The 23,401-nt window shown below is 38.7% G+C and overlaps 1 protein-coding gene across 1 annotated transcript in view; it reads right to left on the bottom strand.

Annotated features, from left to right (window-relative positions):
• LOC122561453 (mucin-5AC-like) overlaps nucleotides 1-23,401 on the bottom strand; it is a 185,467-nt gene that overhangs the window by 141,022 nt on the left and 21,044 nt on the right. The window contains 19 exon segments of the mRNA XM_087999568.1: nucleotides 1,294-1,435; nucleotides 1,960-2,085; nucleotides 4,493-4,649; nucleotides 4,742-4,981; nucleotides 6,335-6,523; nucleotides 7,431-7,535; nucleotides 10,691-10,829; nucleotides 13,122-13,273; nucleotides 14,798-14,892; nucleotides 14,987-15,042; nucleotides 15,132-15,378; nucleotides 16,222-16,348; nucleotides 18,311-18,405; nucleotides 21,236-21,391; nucleotides 22,430-22,567; nucleotides 22,653-22,725; nucleotides 22,817-22,909; nucleotides 23,002-23,140; nucleotides 23,240-23,360. Coding sequence (XP_087855694.1) covers nucleotides 1,294-1,435; nucleotides 1,960-2,085; nucleotides 4,493-4,649; nucleotides 4,742-4,981; nucleotides 6,335-6,523; nucleotides 7,431-7,535; nucleotides 10,691-10,829; nucleotides 13,122-13,273; nucleotides 14,798-14,892; nucleotides 14,987-15,042; nucleotides 15,132-15,378; nucleotides 16,222-16,348; nucleotides 18,311-18,405; nucleotides 21,236-21,391; nucleotides 22,430-22,567; nucleotides 22,653-22,725; nucleotides 22,817-22,909; nucleotides 23,002-23,140; nucleotides 23,240-23,360 — 2,590 coding nt within the window.

Genomic DNA, 23,401 nt, shown 5'->3' with positions numbered 1-23,401 from the left:
TTAAATCTGTTACATCAAGTGGACATTTCATAGAGTCGTAAAGATGTAAAGAAAAACATCTTTGGATCAACTTGTCTATACCTACCAGATATCCTAAAATAATCTAGTCCCATTTGCCAGCACTTGGCCCATATCCCTCTAAACCCTCCCTTATCATGGATCCATCCAGATGCCTTTTAAATGTTGTAATTCTACCAACCTCCACCACTTCCTCAGACAGATCATTCCATACACACAGCAACCTTTGCGTGAAAGAGTTGCTCCTTCAATCCCTTTTAAATCTTTCCCCGTTCACCTTAAACCTATGCCTTTTAGTTCTGAACTCCCCCACCCCAGGGGAAACACCTTGTCTATTTACCCTATCCATGTTCCTCATGATTTTATAAACCTCTAGAAGGTCATCCCTCAGCCTCCAAAACTCCAGGGAAAATAGCCCTAGCCTATTTAGCTTCACCCTATAGCTCAAATCCTCCAACCCTGGCAACATCCTTGCAAATCCTTTCAAGTTTCACAGCATTCTTCTGATAGGAGGGAGACCAGAATTGCACAAAGTAGTTCAAAGGTGACCTAACCAATGTCCTGTATAGCCGTAGCATGACATCCCAAGTCCTATACTCAGTGCTCTGACTAATAAAAGGAAAGCATACCAAATGCCTTCCTCACTACCTATGACTCCACTTTCAAAGAACTATGAACCCACACTCCAAGGTCTCTTTGTTCAGCAACACTCCCCAGGACCTTACCATTAAGTGTATTAGTCCTACTCTGATTTGCATTTCTAAAATGCAGCATCTCACACTTATCTCACTTAAACCCCATGTGCTACTCATTGGCCCATTGGCCCATTTTATAAAGATCCCGTTGTAATGTGAGGTAACTTTCTTTGGGTCCACTACACCTCCAATTTTGGTGTCATGTGCAAACTCACTAATTATACCTCCTATTCCTTGGTGTTGCAAACTTGCCATTTCACAATTAAACTTTTCTCAAATTCTTGATGCTTGCAGCTTTTCCCAGAAAAGTGCTATTTCCATTTTGCCAATGGAATGCTTGATCTCCAACCTCTACAGCCTCGTAAGGACTCAGAGCTGTATTGAATTTCTGATATCTGGTACTAGCTTAATAGCCAGTAACGTTATCTAATTGAATACTTAAACAATCATTCCCTTGTGGCATTTTTTTTACAGATTTTTGTTTTAATGGAAGAAAAACAAAACATCAAGTTCATTCGATAAAACATTCTTTCATTCATTGCCAGTGTAAGCTTAAAAGTTGAATGGATTTAACACATACCATTCTTCACAGTCATTGCTTGTTGTTTCATCTGGTTGCAGTATTATCCCATTGTAATAACAAGTGCATTCAGCTAAATTTACACATTTCATTTTGTTTTCATCCAGATAAGGAGCATTCTCTGGACATCTTGCATAGCAACCTATTGTTAATTTTAAAAAGTGATAATATGAATATTTTAAAATTTGTTAGAAGGCTTCAGAAAAACATTTCAAACTCTAGTTACATTTTTTCAATGGTAGTAAAAACAACAACCTCTTAAATATGTTAAACCTCACCAGTTAATATTTTTTTAAATCAATATTTTGTCACATAGACTGTAAAAACATTTCATAAGTAGAAAATGGCGTAAACTCAAATTGGCATTTGCAAATCAACCTTTATATGCAAAGTTAAAAAAATCACACATCAGGTTGTAGTCCAACCAGTTTATTTGGAAGCACTAGCTTTCAGAGCGCTGCTCCTTTATCAGGTGGTTGTGAAGCAGGATCATAAGACACCTGATGAAGGAGCAGTGCTCCGAAAGCTGGTGCTTCCAAATAAACCTGTTGGACTGTAATTTGGCGTTGGGTGACTTTTAACGTTGTCCACCCCAGTCCAACACCGGCTCCTCCAATTCATGTACAATCAATGATTAGGGAAAATCAATGATTAATGAAGCAGAACCTTCAAGTATTGCAGAGAACGTCTTTCCAATGTGATGGTCTGAGCAGGTTTTCGTTGTTAAGGTACCACAAGGTTGATAATGCCAGCTGCATTCTCCAGGAGAGTTATAATAGTCACAATATACAGCTGCAAGATACAATAAAGATTGTTATCTATAACCATCAGTGATTTCCTTCAACTTTTTCAATCCATTACTTTGTTGTACATGATTGTTTTATTTTCCATGGTGCTGTTCGTGACAAATCAGAAGCCAAACTGGCTCTGGCTTTGTGGTAAGAACAATATTGTGACCATTGGTGGTACCATTTATTGAGATATAAATTAGACAGCATCTTCCAGCATCCATTCTGACATAACTAAATGTAGGAATAATGACTTGTCCTAGTGCTTCAGAAACTTAGTTCAAAGAATGTCTTGTATGAAGAGGCATGATATTGAAATACATGAAGGATGTGAATTTGTGTTACTAGATGTCCACTTTCTTCTCTAAAAATGATTAAAGCTTAGCCATTTCAATGCAAGTGAATTTTTAATTACTGCCAGACAGCATCTTTAACATCAAAATTAACTTTACATGTGTGGAGTCTCACTCAGAGTTTAATTATTGTTGAAGTTTTTTAAAAATCTTAACACTTTTGGTCTGACCTTTTTCTCTCACTTTCTTAATACCATATCTTGTTCCTCTCTTTATTTGGCTTTCTGTACATGACTTAACTTCCAATTAAGTATTTTAAATCGCACTTTCTGATCTTGACTCTGTGATGAAGTAAGGATTTATCAATGCATTTTGGTAAGAGAGACATGCAGTTAGTTGTGCATAATGTCACCGATGCTCTGTAAAGGATACCAAACTAAAATGGCTTCCCTATTACTGCAATTTGTAGTACAAACATCCAGAAAAAATCTGTCCTCAGTAGTTAACCATTCATTCTTCAATGAGCACATAATTCGGACCAATGCTTTAGTCTATCCGATGTACAATGTACTCTCAGGATCATGACTTAAATATGGCTGAATAATTGAATTTTGTTTCGATTTGGCAGCAGTAGAAACATGTTCATTTTATTGTGACATGTCATTACATCATCATATTCATATTTTACGTTACCTTGATTATTATTAAATACTTGTTTAGTTCTACACTAAACTTTGAGGTTTTTTTAAATTTGGAAGGTCTGCAGGAATATGGGAAAGGAGGATGGTTCAGATTAAGGTGAATTGGGAGGATTGGGAGGTTTGGAATAAAAGATGTGTGACTCTGTAGATTTCCAGGTTGTGCTGGAATGTGGAAATGGTAATGGGTGGACTTGGGATATTGGTGATGCCATTTGGGAGAGATGGGGGTGTAGTGGCAATGTCTCTAGATTGTAAACTTAGAGGTTAAGACTTGTGTTCAGGGGATATGGTCGAGAAGCCAGTCACAGCAGTGAGTAGAATGTAAATGTAATTAAGAAGTCTGGAGTGGAAAAGTTAACCTCAATAATGATGACCATGAAAACTGCTAAATGTGTAAACCCACTTGATTCATCTGTCGCCCTTAAGAAGGACATCTGCAGCCTTTACCTGGTCTTGCTCACATCTAATGCAAGATTATATTAAAGGAGCTTGACATCTTTGGGACGAGTATTGGATGGGTTCATCATTGGACAGTGTGTTTGAAGCTGCAGATAGGTACTGAGTAAGAGAGTTTAACGGTTTGACTTTTTTCCTTAGTTAAAGAAACTAAAGACATTTCTTATGCTCCTGTCAGGACTTAGAGTACGGAGGTTTTTTTTGGTCATGGGCAGGCTATGAATGAAGATCAGGGGGAAAAACAATGAGCAGTCCAGGTGAGGCATTGGGATTATCAGGAGATGAGGAGATGAGGCAATATGGTAGACACTTCTGTACCAACCATTCTACTTCTGAGTTGTTAGTCTTTACTTATGTAATAAGGGCTACGTTGTTAAAACCCTGTGTGCTAATATTGCATTTCTGTACCGAACAGTAAAGTTCAATTCCAAATCCAAAACCCAAGAGAACACCCAGAGCAGATCTGATATTTGATACATGCCCTTCATAAACAAGATGGAATATAAACAAAAGTAATATCAAATAAAGTACAAAAGAAAACACATTTCTTTTGAAACTCTACATTTTATTGTAAATTTTCAGGAAGGTTTTGGACCATAATTTGTAATGAGCACAGAATCATAGAAACAGACCATTTGACCCAATAGGTCCACACCGACCCTCCAAAGAGTAACCACCTAGACCCATTTCCCCACCTTATAACTCTACATATGCCCCTGACTAATGCACCTAGCCTACACATCCCTGAACACCACAGGCAATCTAGCATGGCCAATTCATCTAACCTGCACATCTTTGGACTGTAGGAGGAAACCGGAGCAGCCGGAGGCAACCCATGCAGACACGGGGAGAATGTGCAAACTCCATACAGACTTTTGCTTAATTATTGATACCCATTCATTTTCTTCCATTATTTTAATAATTATTATAATTACGTATCAGGTGTCAAAATAACACTTACGGCATAAATCTGGGGTTCTCCAGTTAACACAAACACCAGCTTTATTACAAGCTTCTGCATACACTGCGACAGCGGTACAGAAACCCAGATATTTCCCTTCCAAGTCACAGGCACAAGCCTCCTGGACACAAGCGTCATAGAATGGTGTAGGATCAACCTGGTAAAAGACACACCACAAGATCAGAAAATGGGCTTTACAAACAGCTTTAAAATGATTTTTATCGATTTCAACAAGAAACACCAACTCACCTTTTTGTGGCATTTTTGAAAGACAGCATACTTGATAATGCTGCATTTTCTCTGGGCCCATGTTAAGCAGTAGGGGTTTCTGTCACAAGGGAATGTTTGATTCATTGCATCCGAACAAGACAGCGATGATTTCCAGCTGCTTCCAAACTTTACAACATTAGTCACCACAGAGTTCCCCTTAGTTGTTAGATCGTCTGCAACATCATCATTGAAATTCCCACATAGACCACATACTTTGTTCTGTAATAGAAAATGCGTCGATTTTAAAAATCCATCTCCCTGAAAAGTTCAAAGGGGAGTTCTGCTCTTTTGTTGTAACTTTGTTCAGAGACTGTGAAATCCTCCAAGGAGAACAAAGGAGATTGGATTTTCTTCCATTTCTTCGAGAGCTCCACCACAGTCCCATTGGAATTAGAGCAGAAGACCAGAAAGACTCCTATGGAATTTTAGTGTCCTGTTTCCAGTCAACAAAATGTTAATTATTGATGTCACAATTTCCTGTTATAAATTCTTCTATCTTACCCTGAATCCTTGTTTTGTATTCATATGAATGACCTGTTTTATCTGTTTTGCACATATCAGCCTTTACATTTGAGAATCCCCTCCGCTTGAACTAATCTGACTGCTCTGCTTGCTAACTTCAATACCTTTGGCTATCTGGCCAGAAATCGAATGAAACTCTTGCATTATTTGGAGAAACAGCTGTGGTTCATTCACTATCAGCACAACAGACTATGGCTAACTCAGCACAAATAAAAGCATTACAATTTCACACTCTGCAACCTCAGCCATTGAATCTGCAGCTAGAGCTGGAATCTGGAGTCAGGAGCAGATTTGTCACTACAGCCTATATGTATCTTGAGGTGATGGTTTCAATCCATTCCATTTCAGAATTTGTTCAGTCCTGGATTTTTTATTATTCACTAACTTCTCAAATTAGTTATTCTATTTAACTGACTTAGAAATTCAAACAAACAATCACTTGCTGTAAGAGCCAAGTGGATTCTTTCTGCTATTTTCAATGTTTTACACCAAAGGCCTATTTAAGATGAAAATAAATTATTTCAGTATATTAACTGCAAAATATGATGTTGATTACATTTATTCAACAATACCCAAAAATATTCACACATGCACACAATAAATGTTCCTGAGCTATCCATCTGGAAGTTTAACACATTTAAAATAAAACAATTTAGTCTATAAGTTTAACAAATGCATTACACATTTATAATATGGAATACAACTTATTAGAAATAACTCCACAAAGACCAGTATCCATCACCCTTTATTTACACATGGAAATTCCTTGTCACTGATCTAGCTCCCTCAGAGCCAATTCTCAGAGTGAACAGGATGTCTGACATGTTTGTTCTTATCTATTAGCCAGGGCTCCCTGATTGGACCAGATTAACAGCCTCAATCAGGAATCTCATATTCTGAGGTCCACTGGCTGACCTTGTTACAAACACTACAATATTAATTTCTCCAAGTTATTAAATCATTAATTATAAATTGGTTAATTCATGCTCACTAATGACCACATTAGTAAATTATATAAATAGAAACATCTGATGTTCAGATTGTGCTTACCTTCCATCTTGGATCCAATGTGATTGAAACTCTTGTTCGTTTGTCCCATATCACAGTGATCCCATTGGAAAATTTAAGGATTAAATAGAGTCCAACTGTGTGAAGTGAGTAGGAACTATCAATGCAGTTGATCTCCCGAGATTTCTCAGACTGAATTACTCTACCATCTGTTAGAATGAATTCTTTGCCCTAAAATTAAAAGTTACGATTTGTTTTGAAACAGATATATTGAAGATATAATATTAGTTAATTTGCTTATTGATACAAAGGCAAAAACTGTCCCCCAGTGCTTTTGTTCCTTACAATTCGAAGTATTGAATAAATTCCATAAACTTTGAATATTTTCAATCATGTCACTTCCTACCTTCATTCTTGTCTGCCTCATTGTTATCTTTCAGTCCATTTTGCTACTATGTTTTTTAAATACTTATTTAATTTTGAAATACATTTTGACATACTTGCAACTTTTTTTTAATAGATTTTTGGTAGGTTAAGGGCATGCAGCACGATGGCATCATGTAGGTGTAGAGAATGTGGAGCAGGTAGAGGGATCTGACATCGAAACTGTCTGACTTGGACGGGTGAGAGAGGAAGTCAAAGGTATAAGTTGGCAGAAAGCAGGAGCTGGTGTCTGGAGTCTGGGAACATGTTCTGGATTCACTAGCCAGTGTGTTTTTAGGACACTTCTCTCCTCCACACAGGTAGGGGGTGACAAAAATCACTTTCAAAAGTAACCTGTAGGAATTCTCCAATGGTACATTTGTAAAAATACTTGATTGTGACGAAGTCAAATAGGCAAGTGGAATAAACGTCAGTGCTATGATTGGGGACTGTTTGAAAAATGAGCTTGTTACTGTGGCTTTGTGTTACAGATTCTTCTTTGTGTCAGCTGAATGAGATATTTTGCAGCAGAGATATGGAGTTAATGTGGGTCAGGTGAACACATCATGTGACCTTGAGCTTCTGCAAAGTTTAAGCCAAAAAAAAACTTTACACCACATGGGCCGACAGATATGTCATTTCTCCACACACTATGGATTAAAAAGGTCGGGATGCTGTGACAATGGTTCAAAATCAATGTGTTAAAAATACTGACCACAAGTAAGATTTTGATATTTCTTGAACATGTCACACCATTTTCACAACACGGAACATTTTCTGTTAATATTTGGAATGTTCCAGTTCCTTGTTTGCAATAATCCTGAAAAGAAACATAAAAGTAAAGGCATAAGGAAGCTTGGCATGATAATATGCCTTCAGCCCTTCCTATCTTGCCCCAGTATAAGTGAAGATTCAGCTTTTGATGTTGACAGTCACGTTTTCCACTGGCACGTCACCTTGTTCACTCTTCACATGTTGGAGATTGTCAAAACCGATTAATGCAGAATGGGAGCTGACAGACACAATGACCTCTCACACTTCAAGTTACCCAAAGATTAAGCTAGGAGAACTTCAAGTTGATGGTTTCTGAGGATTACAGTTATGGGTGAATAGCAGGTCCAGTGAGGCCTATAAGGTGTAGGCTCCCACACCATACTGTTGCCAACACAGAGGACTGGATTTCTCAAGCTGTATTTAATGAAGCACCATTTTCCTTACACCCACTCAAGAAAAGGGGCTTTGAAACCTACCTTTGAGAAAGCTAGCTGTCCCACAGCCACTTTATTCTCGGAGGGATGCTCAGAATAAAAGAAAGACTTTCCAGAGGGGGAAAAGAAACAGTAAAATAACACGTAATGTATGAAGAGGAATGTAGTCATTGTACTGGAACTCCATATTGAGGTATCCAAAACAGGTCAAACCCCTGGGATAGGTCACCTGCACATTTTACTAGATTTTCCCCAAAATGTAAAGGGAGTCACACCTTCGAAAGAAGCCAACTGTTCAGATTGGCCAGCAGCTCGGTAGCCATGGCAGCACTATTACCAGCCAATGGATACCACTGGCTATACAGGAAGTCCCCAAAGAAGAAGAGAATGTGAAAGCCATATTGGGCCAATGAGTTTGAGGGACTGAGTGTAGGGCAAATTGAGGAGCGTGATCGTGAAGAAGGATCCCTCCATTGGCAGAAGATATTCCCAAGAGTGGTTCATCTTCCCACCCTAACTTGCCCAATACAGGCTTACCCAGTAAAACTTGCCAAGGCACCCACTCTAACAAGCACCAGGACGTAACTTGGCTGCTGATAAGAAGGGCACACCCAGTCAGACCATTCATGCATACTGAGGCTGTCCATGTCACTGCACACTGCCCTCATGATGACAGCAGTGGTGAAGAGCCCATCCCACATCTCCTTCTAGAAAGTGCCTTTGCAAAGGAAATCTCGAGAGTGATGCAGTGTTTTTTTGTTGTTGTCCAGGTTCATCCTGAGCTGTTCAGTGACACAGGATTGTGCTGTACAGGAGTTCCTTAGGATGCACACCAAGACAAACATCAACTGTGACTGGACGCCGGTTTACTCCGTGAATGATTCACTTTGGTCCACCTGGAATTTGTCGATCTTCTAATGCAAGGAGTTGTCCTTGACAGAGTATGGCAGACTGACAAATTCCAAGGTCCAGGACTGTGCTGAGGAACATATTAAAACTGATGCAGCCACTGCAAAGGAGCAGTGGGGAAAGGTCACCATCAAAGGTTTATCTGCCATAATGTACTGAGGATCTGTTAACATACAGAACCCCTCGGCACGTGTGCTTGTTTTGAACATCTATAGTTCTTGTCATGTTTAGTAAATGTTACAATTTTGCAACTGGATTGAGGCACCAAAGAGTGCTCAAGTGAGAAATGTAACACTGCATTATATTTTCTACAAAATCCAATTTGAATTGCTTTGTAATCTACCAATAGATATTTTATGAATAATGAATATTTTGCTAACCAGAAACCAGCTGAGCAACTTCCTTCATATGGATGTCCCACAGCCATGAGCATGATTACATCAATTTGCCATAAAAAGGACACCTGAACCTTTCAATGTTTCCAGGTAAAATGGGTACAAGACAGGGATGGGTAGGCAGGCAGCAGATATGCTTGACACTGCATTTTCCTAGAATGTCCAGTAGAGGGCTGGATCTAATACATGGAAATAGGATCGGGTCAACCATCCAGAGAGGTAGCCATAGAGGTCTCCGGAAAAGGAGTGAGAATTGCCCAGTTCATTAACTACCAGGATAGATACAAACAGAATAAATTAGATGAGAGAACATGTGTATAGCAATTCAAGGCAAGATGACTGGAGGGAAGAGGATGCAACACAATAAAAAGAGGGGAGCAGACGCCCCCCACTCCACCAAAGACATACAGGTCCTGGGCGTCCTCCATCACCAAACCCTAACCACCCAAAAACCTGGAGGAGGAATGCCTCATCTTCCACCTTAGGACACTGCAACCATACTGGATTAAGGTGGATTTTACCAGTTTCCCATTTCCCCTCCAACTATTTCATCCCAGTCCCAACCTTGACCTAATCATCATCCTTCCCATCTATCCGCTCCACCCTCCTCTCCTACCGGTCACCTTCACCCCCATCTTCATCTACCTATTGCACTCTCAGCTACATTCACCCCTCCAGTCCCATCTCCTTCCATTTATCTCTCAGCCCCCCAGCCCACAAGCCTCATTCCTGATGAAGGGCTTATGCCCAAAATGTTGATTCTCCTACTCCTCAGATGCTGCGCATCCTGCTGTTCCAGCACCACATTCTCGACAATGGTGGTGGGGAGGAGAAGACAAAGTGGATGGCAGTGGTAAACAATAGCAGCAAAGGAAAATAAAAAGTACAAAGTAAATGGGAAATGGAAAATGAAACCAATAGCAATGGAAGTGCAATTTACTGGATGCTGATGTTATGAAGGCAAAATAGGTGGTAATAAAGGGAAAAGGGAAAGGCAGATAATTGGATTAATGTTTTGAGAAAGAATAGAAGCAACCAAACACACAGAAAGATCTCTTTAATCACAATCCAAACTCATTCTATTCCATGCTACACCACTGTCATTTAGTTTTGATAGCTGGCAAAGTCTTGACACAAATGGCTTAATGTTAAATGTTTAAATTTTCTTCTATATCCTGAACTCAAAAAGGGAAAGGAGGGAATTGTTCCGTATGAATTGAATGATGAGAGAATACAAATAATAAATGATATAACCTGAAGAAGTAAAAGGTAATAAAATCTCCACCAGGATTTGAAGCATAGGGATATCTATGTATGCCTACTATATATGTATCACCACTTCATAAGACAAAAATCCCATGTGAAACCTATATCAATGTGGTTTAGAAGAAATACATAAATCCCACCTGATTTAATATAGTAAACTACAAAGACAGGAGCAGCATTTACTCTTATCCAGTTACCTCAACAAAAATATATTCACAGTTGCCATCAAACATATATCTCTTTCCATCAAAGGTTAGATATTGACCATCTCCATGAACGTGGCAGGTCTTTGGACAAGAATTGGTGGTACAATTCCATACTCCAGCTCGACAAGTGCTGTAATATAAAACACAAATAATATTGTCTTGTAATACAGTTCAGATGTTTATACAAAAGGAGTACAATTCAGATGTTTATACAAAACGTATGACAAATTAATCTCTCATTATAAAACGTTTTGTGCTGTTAAATGTTTTATATTAATGGGAGTTATGTTTGAGGGAAAATCAAATTACTCATGAGCAATTCAACCTTTGAATGCTTACAAGTTAAATTACTTTCCTATTGAATAGCTTCCTAGTAAGGATGTCACTTAAGCTGGAGAACTGACTTAAACAGACTGCAAGAAAAATACTTTGTTAAAAACATTACTGTTACAGTCTTGGCCATTGTAACCACAGAGAACCTTTCTACAAGCAGATGAAAGCTTTACTTCTGATGACTGCTCCTACCCAAATTTCTAGATTTATTTCATTATTTGAAAGTTACGAATCATGTTTCTGAACCAGGCAAATATCTACACATCACACAATATGGTTTCGCCCAAACGTACAATATGCTTTTATGATTTGTTAATTTTTCCAGGACTGTATTGCTGAATAGTGACAAAGTTAGTGACCAAACAGAACGATTGCTCCGTTTTCATTCTAAAGATAAATGGTTAAGGATTTAATTCACAAAGGGTATCTTTTTCTGCCGGGCAATATTAATATTAATCATAAACAGTTATAAATTTGCATGAAAATCCTTAAGCATGCTATTTTCAAAAGGGTATTATACTATTAAAATAAATTAATTAATGTACTATTTTAACCAATGTGAATCCCAAGAAACAAAAAGCCAATCCTGAGCAATGCTCCAAATAATTTCTAAGACTTGAAAGGCACAGAACTAAAAGTAGACATTATGGTCAAAGTATGCCATTCTGAAAAGAGTTACTATACTGTCATGGGCAGCATGCATGGCCAACTCTAATTAAATTAGAATCACCACTCAGAGCTAAAATATAGAGTATGACATTGATCTTGCAGAGACGATCTGTAAATCCCATGCATTGTGAGGGAATACATATTTTAAAATGATACAATACCTAACAGTAAAATTCAATAATGTCTTCAGTGATCTAGAGAATCTTTATCTGATCATGAGTGCTTACAAGAAACGCTTTAGAATTAATTGACGCAAAGTAACTAGGGCAAGGTGCATGGGGATTTTTAAGTGGGAACAATGTTGCTTTGTGTTTTTTTTGCTACGTACTTCAATTGCTTAAATCACATACTTTTGTTTATTCGTTCACAGGATTTGGATGTCAATACCTAGTTATTGCAGCATTTATTGCAGATCCTTAGTTGCCCTTAAGATAGTAGTGAATAGCCTTTTTGAATTGCTGCAGTCATGTGGTGTTAGGAAGGGAGTATCAGATCTGAAATTGCATTGTTACAACTGTTTGTGCCTGTATAGTCTGGTGTTTAAAGGAACAAGATAAATTCAAAAGAGGAAGTAGTCCACCAACCCTCCAAATACAAATGCAATGAAGTTTTATTACATTTCTCATAGTGCCAGTATATCACCTCAGCACTAAATGTTGTAACAAGAAGTTATTTTGGTTATTCTCAACTATTGGTTTCAGACATCCCTGCGTATCAGGTTCATAAGCCAGTTACATAATCGCCTGTTTGCTGTTTTTCAGGGACATATTATGGCACCCAATCAATCCTGTAAAAAAAGGAACTCCCCCTCCTCTCCTTTTACCATTGATAATTTTCTCTCTGGTATAATGTATTTTTGCATTTTGTACCCTGGATTAAATCATATTTCTCCTATCCCTATGGTATCAGCTTTTCTTTTTATTCTTTCAAGGGATCTGAGCAGTGTTAGCAAAGGCAATTTTGATTTCCCATCTCCACTGCCATTGAGAAGGGCTTGAGATGCCCATTTTGGTACTTTGTCACATTTCTAACAATCAAGTCTAGAAATGTGATTGTGCTGTTCAAGCCAGTCTTAGGTATTTTGATTTCCTTAAATTTACACCAAAATATGTAGCCTATTTTGTTTTATTTTCTCTAAATTCTTTACCCATATTTACATTTCATCTTCTTGGCCTTTTGAAATTATTTTAAACATTCATTACAATGAATGAAGTGTCATCAGAGGCCAGCTAAATTGGCCAGCAACAAGCAAGCCATTTTAAAATTGTTCACAGTGATATTCCTTCAGACTAAATGGAATATAGAAATGTAGACATAGACTCAATCCAGGCCATTGGAAAATTTCAACATTCACAGTGGTCCAAAATCCTACGAGAGGGGTAGACCTTTTCTTTTAATATTGACAATTATGTAATCTCACCATTTATTGCAGTCCCTCTTGATTGTTGTACCAGCTTTGTGACTTTCTCCTCCAAATAAACAAGGACACTGTTCAGGATCAATACATCTTCCAGAGTCATCTTCCACAAGATTACCAGGACAGGCACAGCCAGGGACACACAAACTATTTGACTTTCATCAAAGGGAACAATTTTTTTTTAGTTTGGTTTGTTAAATTCATTGGGAAATAAACAATATAGATTTGCAAGAACGTGCAATTATTAATTTTACACAATTATTATCCCTAAGCTAAGTATTATATTGTTTCAGGAATATGAAAATTAAAATAATTAATCTATACCTGAATTGAAAAGTTAGGTTTGCTAGCGTATGTTTGAAATTGTGTAACAAGGCAAGCATGTTACAGAGACTAGAAGGTTTGAGTTATAAGGAGAGGCCAGATAGGCTAAGACTTTTTTGCCTGGAGCATAGGTGCCTGAAGGTGACCTTATAGAGGTTAATAAAATCATAAGGAACATGGTTAGGATGAATAGCCAAGGTCTTTTCCCTGGGATACGGGAGTCCAAAATGAGAGTGTATAGGTTTAAGGTGAGAGGGGAAGGATTTAAAAGTGATCCGAGGGGCAACGTTTTCACTCAGAGGGTGATGCATACAATCTGCCAGAGGAACTGGTAGAAGCAAGACACAATTACAACATTTAAAAGACATTTGACAGGTACATGGATAAGAAAGGTTTAGAGTGATATGGGTCAAATGCAGGAAAATGGGACTAGTTTGGTTTAAGAAAGCTGGTCGGCATGGACAAGTTCAGCCAAGGGGCTTGTTTCCATGCCGTATGACTCTATGACTCTACTTATGGTGCTATTTTACAGCTACTGTATGATGTAATGTATGACCATCAGAGACAGATTCTGATACATACAGAAGCTGCACCTCCTGATAGAATCGGAGAGTCACAGAGTTAAACAGCATGGAAAAGGCCCTTCAGCCCATCATGTGTGCACCAGTCAGCAAGCACTTATCTACTCTAGTCTCATTTTCCAGCACTTGGATGCTACCCAAAATGAGGATATGGCTTTGAACCACCACACAGGAGAAATTGACATTTGAATCTGGAACAAAGTGCTAACTTGATGGTGACTATGCATCTACGTTAATGTACTGCATTTAATGCACTAAAGTTGCTGGGTCAAAATCCTGGAATTCCCTCCCTAATGGCATTGTGGGTCAACCCACAGCAGGTGGACTGCTGCAGTTCAAGAAGGCAGCTCACCATCACTTTCCAAAGGGCAACTAGGGACGGGCAATAAATGCTGACCAGCCAGTGACGCCACATTCCACAAATGAATTTTAAAAATGCCCTACAGGCAAGCACATCTCCCATCCTCATCTGTGCTGGCCTATACCTACTCCAGACACAAAGAAATATAACTGAGTCTTAGCTGTCTTCTGGGTAATTAGCAATAAACCACTGGTTTTGCACCAGTTACGAAATTCTAATGTGAGACTATACCTGAGGTGCTCTCAGATTGCTAGGCTTCAGTCAGTTGAAATCAAAGGGTCGATCACAGTTCCTCGTCACATTACTAATTTCATTCTGACGTGCCATCCAAAATCAGTTCTCATTGGGACAACAGTTGTGTAAAATTAAAGCCCACAAAACAAGACATTGATGAGTGCAAAATTGCCACTTACCGACGGGATATTTCGACTTCTGCATGTCTTTGCTTTGCTCTTTCCAGGGACAATGATTTTGGTGCAATCATTGTACACCTTCCCATTCAGACATCCTAAGAAAGAAAATCCCATTATCATCAGTTTTGATTGAACTTTTAATCTCAGTTCCTCCTAATAACATTGTAAGAAATGGAAGCAACAGCTCACCTGGCTGGGTGGTGGTAGGAATGAGAGGACAGGAAAGTTTCCCATTTTCACATGTGCTGAATAGAAATAAAACAGGATCATACTTTTATATATCTTTAATTGATAGCTTACTCAAAGTTTGCAGAATATGATCTAATATACTTACCAGATTCTACCATTCAGAGTCATGCTTTGTCCTTTTTTGATAACTGTTTCACCCATGTAACAGGAGCAGTCTGCTTTATCAATACATTCTCCAGAATTATCCATGTACTTCCCCTCAGGACAGCCACAGCCATAAACTGGTGTATCTTTAACATCACAGGTATAATCGTAATGGGATAATGATCGACAGGTACGGTTACAGGTCCTCATATCATTCTCAAACACCTGAGTGTTGGGACATGGCTTATCTAAATGAAAAATAACACTTTTATTAGTGAAAAGGAAAAGGTTAGTGACAGTGAATCTGAACATTTCCAAGTCAGAGATGCAGGACACTATAATGAGGAATAAGAAAATGGTGGAGGTGTTATGCAATTTGATTTTTGTTCATCTTCACAGCTGAGGGTGCAAAGTTCCTGTGAACTGTGGGAAATTGAGTTTCTTATGTGAGAGAAAAATTAATAGCAATAAAGAAAAAGTACTGGAAGAGGTAATGGCTGATATCTTCCCTGGATGGATGGTCCACGTCTGGGGGTGTATAATAGAGATGGATGCAGTGGCATCCTTCAGATTTCCTGAGGTACTAGAATCTATAATCCAGTTGTTCATGAAAAGGAGCCCAGAGAAAACAGGGAACAACAGGTCAATTAGGCTGACATCAGCAGGTGGGAAATTGCTAAGAAAATGTGGGGAGTTTATATGAAATAGGTCTATATTCTCTGGAGTTTAGAAGAGATGTGACCTCATCAAAATATATGAAACCTTTAGAGAGTGTGATAGTCAGTGTCACAGCAATTGTTCATTAAATACTCTGCACAGTATTCAGTTCCATTGAATATAGGCCTAATGCAGTTACTTTAATCAACCTGTTCAGTTTTGTTATGGCATACCCTAGGGCAGGTGAGACTTGACACAGGTCTTTCAGCCCACAGACAGAGGTACTACTGCTGGACCACAAAATCTTGCAGCTCTATGTAACAGATAACGAAAACAATGCTACCTTTTTTTGAGAATCCACCAAGATCAAGTCGCCCCTGTATTTTTAATTTCCTTATTTCATTTTACTAAACATAAGCAAAATCATAGCATACCACAGATGTCTTTTCTCCAATATCTGATGATGAGACCATGAACTGCACACTCGTGAACATACGCTCCCAATCCTGCACACAGGCAGTCATTGATGTTCTCACAGGCACAGGTAGCAGCTACACACATCTGAGTAAATAAAGCTAATTGTTAAAACAATCATACTTTATTTGAAATATTTGTGTAATACAATTTTATTTTTAATTTACATTCACAATGTATGGTACACATGATCATAATTCAGTTTTGTAGATTTTGATGTGTTGTTTCTGTGTGAGTTATTCTGTAATAAACTTCTGTTCATTATAGAATCGTAAAAAGGCCTACAGGGTGGTAAAGGCCGTTTGGTCCATCAAGTCCTCACCAACCCTCCGAAGAGCATCCCACCCAGATTCATCCTTTCCCTGTAACCCTGCATTTTCCAAGGCTAATCCACCTGTCTGCACATCACTGAACACTGCAGGCACTTTAGATTGCCCAATCCTCCTCACATGTAGATCTTGGGACTGCAGAAGGAAACTGGAGCACCCAGAGGAAACTCACACAGACACGGAGAGAACGTGCAAAATCCACAGAGACAGTTACCCGAGGGTGGAATCAAACCTGGGTCCCTGGTGCTGTGAGGCAGCAGTGCTAAACACTGAGCCACCGTGCTGTCTTATTCTTTATTAATACTCAACAGAGAGTACATGAGATGTACTGCATTATAGTTTATTCTGGAGCATTACTTTGACAGCACCTTCCAAACCTGCAACCTCTGCCACCTCGGAGGACAATGGTAGCAGGTGAAATGAAATCACCATCTCCTGCATGTTCCTCTCCAAGCCCCACACCATGCTGATTTGGAACCATATCACCAGGCCACAATTCATTTACCTTCTTCCCAACATTACTAGAACCATAATGACCCCACATCATGGAATGCAGCAGTTCACAAAAGCAACTTTTCACCACCTTCTCAAGGACAATTAGGGATGGGCTATAAATGCTGGCCTGGCCTGTCACACACACATCCCTTGATCAAATTAATAAAACTTCAACTGATTGACTTTCCATCAATTATCACAATTATCAAGACTTTATGCATAATTTCTAACTAGAAAGAAAGCAATCATACTTGCATTTATAAAGCACTTCTTTAATTTGGGATGTTTAAAAGCATTTTATAGCCAATTAAGTGTGTTGCTGTAATTTTGTTAAGAGCGCCAAGTACTTTCCACACAGTAAGATTTCACAAATGGTACCATAAATTATCAGACTAAATGCATTAGTGATGCTGTTTGAGAGCTAACTGCTGGCCAGCACCATTAGGAAATTCATGGGCTGAATTTTCACCTTAAAGCTGGTTACTAGGAGTCAGGGTATTTCCTGGCTTGATGCACCCACCTTGGGAGAAACCATCTGCCAAGAGGGCATTTCCATTCTGGGGAAGGATGGGTTGGCCTTGTGTCCCCAGAACGAGTTTATAAGCAGCACATGGGCTGTTGGATACAGGAGCAGGTTGATTAAAAGGCCCATATCAGTGTGAAAGAAATTCCTCCCACCTATAATAGTAGGATCCTTTAGCCCTCCCCATGCACACATGCCCTATCCCTGTCATCTAATGAGCCCAACCTCCATAACCCGCATGCAGCAAATCTCATGTCCTCTCATTACTGCTACGCCATGCTATGCCCCTCTACCCACTCCACTGGCACTTTATATCTTCCATTCTAAGATATGCTTCTCTACATTCTGCCATTCCTATCATTAACATGCCTACCCGGCAACGGAGCTGGCCAATTAGGGAAACAGGATATCAGCTCACACCCTTCACCTGCTCTGAAGACAACTGAGGCAGCAGGAAATAGGAATCTCACATTTGGGTCCTGGCTACCATTTTCACACCTCCATGAGTCTCCCTGCCTCTATGAGGATCCATTCCCATTTGAAATGTTCACCTGTGAAGGGTAATGATGCCTGATAATACAGCACACCCTCTCTACTGCAATGAAGTAGCAACCTAAATTATACGGTGAGGTCTCTGGAGTGTGACTTGCATCTATGACCAAGTGATAACAATTGACAGAATTTATAAGATTGAACTCTTACTTGATAGTATTTCATGTAATCCACTGTCGAATGGCAAACAGAGAATACACCTACTGGATCTTTTAAATGGGAGCAGTGCAGCTTGGCGTAGATTTCTGTAATCAAGTTTCAAAGTGTCATTATTTTTTAATGGTTATATCCAAACATTAACATGTATAATGGAGTCTTCTTATTTATTCTCAGACTAAAAGACACTTTCATATCTCTTGTTCACGAAGAGTTGTTCCATAGTTTTTTTAGATTAGATTAGATTACTTACAGTGTGGAAACAGGCCCTTCGGCCCAACAAGTCCACACCGACCTGCCGAAGCGCAACCCGCCCAGACCCATTCCCCTGCACCTAACACTACGGGCAATTTAGCATGGCCAATTCACCTAACCTGCATATTTTTGGGTGTGGGAGGAAACCGGAGCACCCGGAGAAAACCCACGCAGACATGGGGAGAATGTGCAAACTCCACACAGTCAGTCGCCTGAGGCGGGAATTGAACCCGGGTCTCTGGCGCTGAGGCAGCAGTGCTAACCACTGTGCCACCGTGCCACCCACTTGTGCAACCCCATGTTATAGAAAAATCATGCTTTAGTGATAGCGTTTAAAGTGTTGGTGATGTAATTGCTTTAGAGCCAACACACATTTTAAAAGTTTGTGCTTTAGAAATAGTGTCCCCAATTTGTCAATCAAGTTATATTGAATTTGCATTGATGGAACACACAGAACCACCTGTATGCCAGCTTAGAGTTCTACTTTCTGAGGAGAAATGTTTGTCAGTTGGTAAATAAAAATCAAAGCAAGCAATTGTACCAATGATTCTATATTGAGTCCAAGAAATATACTTTTTAAACAATTCTGTGGAATTGATTCTTGGGTAAATAATGAAATAATTTTATTATTGTCTTTTGAATTCCCCAAGTGCAGAACTTATAAATTCCTTAGTAAAGGTGAGTTTTGACACCTGTAATATCGAATCACGTTTTATTATCTAGATTAAAAAAACACCTATATCAGTGAAAAGAAAGAGGTTAGTGACAGTGAATCTGAACATTTCCACGTCAGAGACACAGAACATTATGATGAGGAATAAGAAAATGGTGGACGTGTTATGCAATGTGTTTTTTTGTTCATCTTCATAGCTGAGGGCACAAAGAATATCTTATGAACTGTGGGAAATGGAGTTTCTTATGAGGGAGAGAAATTAATAGCAATAAAGAAAAAGTACTGGAAGAGGTAATGGCTGATATTTTCCCTGGATGGATGGCCCACATTTAGGGGTGTACAATAGAGTTGGATGCAGTGGCATCCTTCAGATTTCCTGAGGTACTCGAATCTATAATTCAGTTGTTAAAATGAATGTCTTAACACTGTCCCTGTCAAATTAGCTTTGCGAATCTGAATGTGTTGTGATCCTTGAAGCTCCATTTTTAAGTAACAAAGTAAGACCATGGCAGTACAACAAAGATCAGGAATGTTTCATTCTTACCTTCTTCCAATATAATCTGTAAGTCTTTGTGCAGGGTTTAAATAAGTATACTGGGTATACCACACCTGATTATGTCTTGGGGTCACCAGGTATGACTTTGTAGCAGAGTTATGCGAATGCGGAACCAGGAGGAACAGGAATGTGCCTGCCAATTCCCAGACCTTCAATTTTCAATCCTGCCAATTCCCACAATTGAGTACCTCCCAGTCTCTGATTTCCTCAAAACCAGCCTAACTCCAGTCTCCATCCTCAATGATTTTATGCCCCCATCTTCATTCCTCACACCCTTCCCTGAAACCAGTTTCTGACCAACTGAATCTAGTTCTCACGTGCCTTTAGTGCACTGCGGTCCCTGATCTTCCATTGCTCTCACCAGCTGGCTCTGCATACCTCTGGCTTGTTGGAATGCAGGGTTGAGCACTGATATAAAAGAGCTCTACCATTCAGTTACAAGGACTGAGCAAGGAATAAGTTAGCCTGCATTTCTGTCTCAAAGAGGACTTGAGCAGGACACACAAGGGTGACTAATATAGATAATGTTTTAGATATGAAAAAACTAAAATAGAACTGTTATATCATGGATTAAAAATTAAGACATTTGTTAGGTCTATGTGGTTCAAAACTAGAGGTGTCAAAAGTCACCTCAACTAAGAAATTTATAAATTATGTATATGAGTTATTCAAGAGACAATTTGATAAAATTATTACCTTATCTACTTAAGAATCAATTCCATTGAGGTGTTTAAAAAGCATATTTATTATGGAAACATTACCAATGCCAGTTGATAAGCATTGTAGAACATTGATACATTGGGAGACTCTTTTCCTTTTCTGATCATTTTTTGATTCAGCTATGTATCCAAGTTTCTCTTAATTGCTTGGATTGCCTCTTCTCTAATATCATTTATATTAAGGTCTCCTGAGTATTAAATTCATTTGACACAAAATGTTACTACAGATTTCCCACAATATGCTTCTAGTGACCAACTTGAGTTTATACTTTCATATAATCAATTCATTAAGCAGTGGAAACAGTAGTTTGCCTCAACAATGTGCCTGGATGTCAACCCTACACAGGTCAAATTTGAATGGTTCCATATCCCAAATCAACCGTCTTCTTTTAATGATACTGCTGGTCATTGCGAAATGAATAAAGGATTGTGAGCAACTTTATGCTGTGGGTTTGTTTCTTGAAAACAATGCTTTAGTAACCTAAAATTAATGCAACATTGTTGAAAAAAACTCCTTGTAGTCAATAGGATAAAAGACCTTGCCATTTGGTTGCACCAGGTTGAAATTCCAACAGTAGTTGAAAGGGCACTTTCCTGAATCACCTCACTAAGAAACTTGAATTTCAACTGATTTACTTTGATGTCTTAATTTTTAAAAATTCCAAAGTAAACTGACTATTATATTAGTCAGAAGGAATACTGTAATGGATCGTTACCATTTTCTGAACTGATGCAAGGAGAAGGTACTGTTGCTTCAGGACAACTGTCTTCAGTCTCCCAGGAGTTAGCAAAAGTAATGGGTGTACTCTCCACAATGCCCTGTGCAGAAAGGAAGTCGTCATCGGCATCATCATTGAAAGTGCCACATAAACCTGGGAAACAAACAGTACAGATCATCTCAAGAGAGCAGTTACATCACATCCACTCTGACCACTTTCAAGGTTCTACAATATTTAATTGGGAGATAAAGAAACTTAATCAGACTCATACAGCTTTGTGAAGCAAAATTGAGTTTAAATTTCAGAAATATCAATGTATTATGGCAGTTTACATCTATGTCTGTGTTTAACATGGCTGTGTCAGGACCTTTGCCAGGATTAATCTGCACTTGCATTTTCAGGCCAAATGTTGTTGCCACTTGAATGAACTTTGAGGACTGCCAAACCTCATTTGCAAAATCATTTATTGTAATCATATTATATAGAGCAATCCCTTTGAAACTTCCCAGTCCTTTGCCCATAAACGTGGTGGAAAACCAGTACACAGAGTAAAGGAGTTGGAATGGTCACAAAATGGGCTGTACACAAAGTAATCATTGGAGGCAGAGCAACTGAATAGAGAATGGGCCATGGCCAATAGAGGCTGAGTAGTATCACCAATGAGAGCCTGCCATATCTGGGGAAGAGAGCAGAACACAGCAGCAAGCTGCAATTTTGCTAATCTATTCATAGTAAAGAGGCAAGAAGAGGAAGGCAGAAGAGGCTCAGAAGGTTTGGAATGCAACTGTTACAACTTATAGCATGAAGAAAAGAGGTGAAAGGTGCAAAGTATATGTTATATTTGTATCTAAAGCTTATATATTTGCTTAATTTGCTATTATTTATGGTTAAATCTTATATTCTGAATGGAGTAAGCATGGAAAACATTAGCCCCTTCTTTTAATCACCATGGATCTCATGAGGTTGCAACTGGAAATGGGGGCTTTGCCGTATTAATGTGCGCTTTGCTCTCAGCCTATTAATTATGCCAGGCAAAGTTTTCTCTTCACTCAAAGTATTAGCTGAGGAGCTTTGTGTAAATGTCATCATGCTGTTTAATGTGTGGAGCCAATTCAACTCTGAGTTTTTCCCTTTGAAGGCAGAGCTGTAAACTGAGTCTTTTATCAACGAGAACCTCTTTCTGAGCCAAACCTTTGGTGATTCCTTTCGCATCGTCAGACAACGAGATGTAAAGCTGCATAACTGGATCAATCTGCACTTGCATTTTCAGGCCAAATGTTGTTGCCACTTGAATGAACTGTGAGGACTGCCAAAATATTATTATTTCTCCTGTTGAATAGAAAAAGTACATTTTTAATTCACTTTAATCATTTAGTTATTTATCTCATAAAATGGAGCAAAGTTTTTTTTTAACCTGTTCTCAGAGGACTTGCAACTTCATTTCCATCTAAGTATATATTGCCATCATTGTTGAAGACAATGTTGGTCTATAAAAAAGACAGACATGTTAATGCACCAGTTTAGCGATAATATTGATGGAAATGAAGAATAAAAAGAAATGTCTGGACAAATTCTCACCTGATTCTTTATTAGGGTAACACGCTGCAAGCATGTCTGCTTAAATGCTGCTTGACACTGACGGATCGTTACCTCGATATTCCAGTCATTTGTCTGTTTTTGTTGGGAAGGGAAAATGGTTAAAATAAAACTAATTGATTTAACATTGTAAACTTAATTTTCAACAGTTAATATGCCACACGTACTAAAACTGCATAGTACGAACAATCTCCAACCAAACTGTAGAAGGTGTTATCGAATGTTGTAAAATATGTTGCTTCTTCAATGGTACATCTCCCAGGACAGTGGCGGTAAGAGCATGTCCATTTTCCACTTTCACAAATGCTGTGATTGAAAAGAAGAAGCAACAACAAAATAATTGTAGTTCCACAGAAATACAGGCACACTTAGGGCAATAGATAGTAAAGGGACTGAAAATCATACCATGACTGGCACGAAGTGTTTCTGATCTCTCCAACTTGATAAATCTGCCCACTGTATTCACAAGGACACACACTCTCTGTAATGCACCTGTTAGTGCCTCTTACATTATCCAGAACTTTCCCTTAAAGAAGTAAAAATTAATATACAAGAACATTAACTCAC

Source organism: Chiloscyllium plagiosum, unplaced genomic scaffold (assembly GCF_037043375.1).
Source record: "Chiloscyllium plagiosum isolate Xiang-an unplaced genomic scaffold, Cpla_swu_hap1 HiC_scaffold_23, whole genome shotgun sequence".
Taxonomy (NCBI): domain Eukaryota; kingdom Metazoa; phylum Chordata; class Chondrichthyes; order Orectolobiformes; family Hemiscylliidae; genus Chiloscyllium; species Chiloscyllium plagiosum.
The sequence above is the reverse complement of the archived record's forward strand: the minus strand, read 5'-3'. Positions and strand labels throughout refer to the sequence as shown.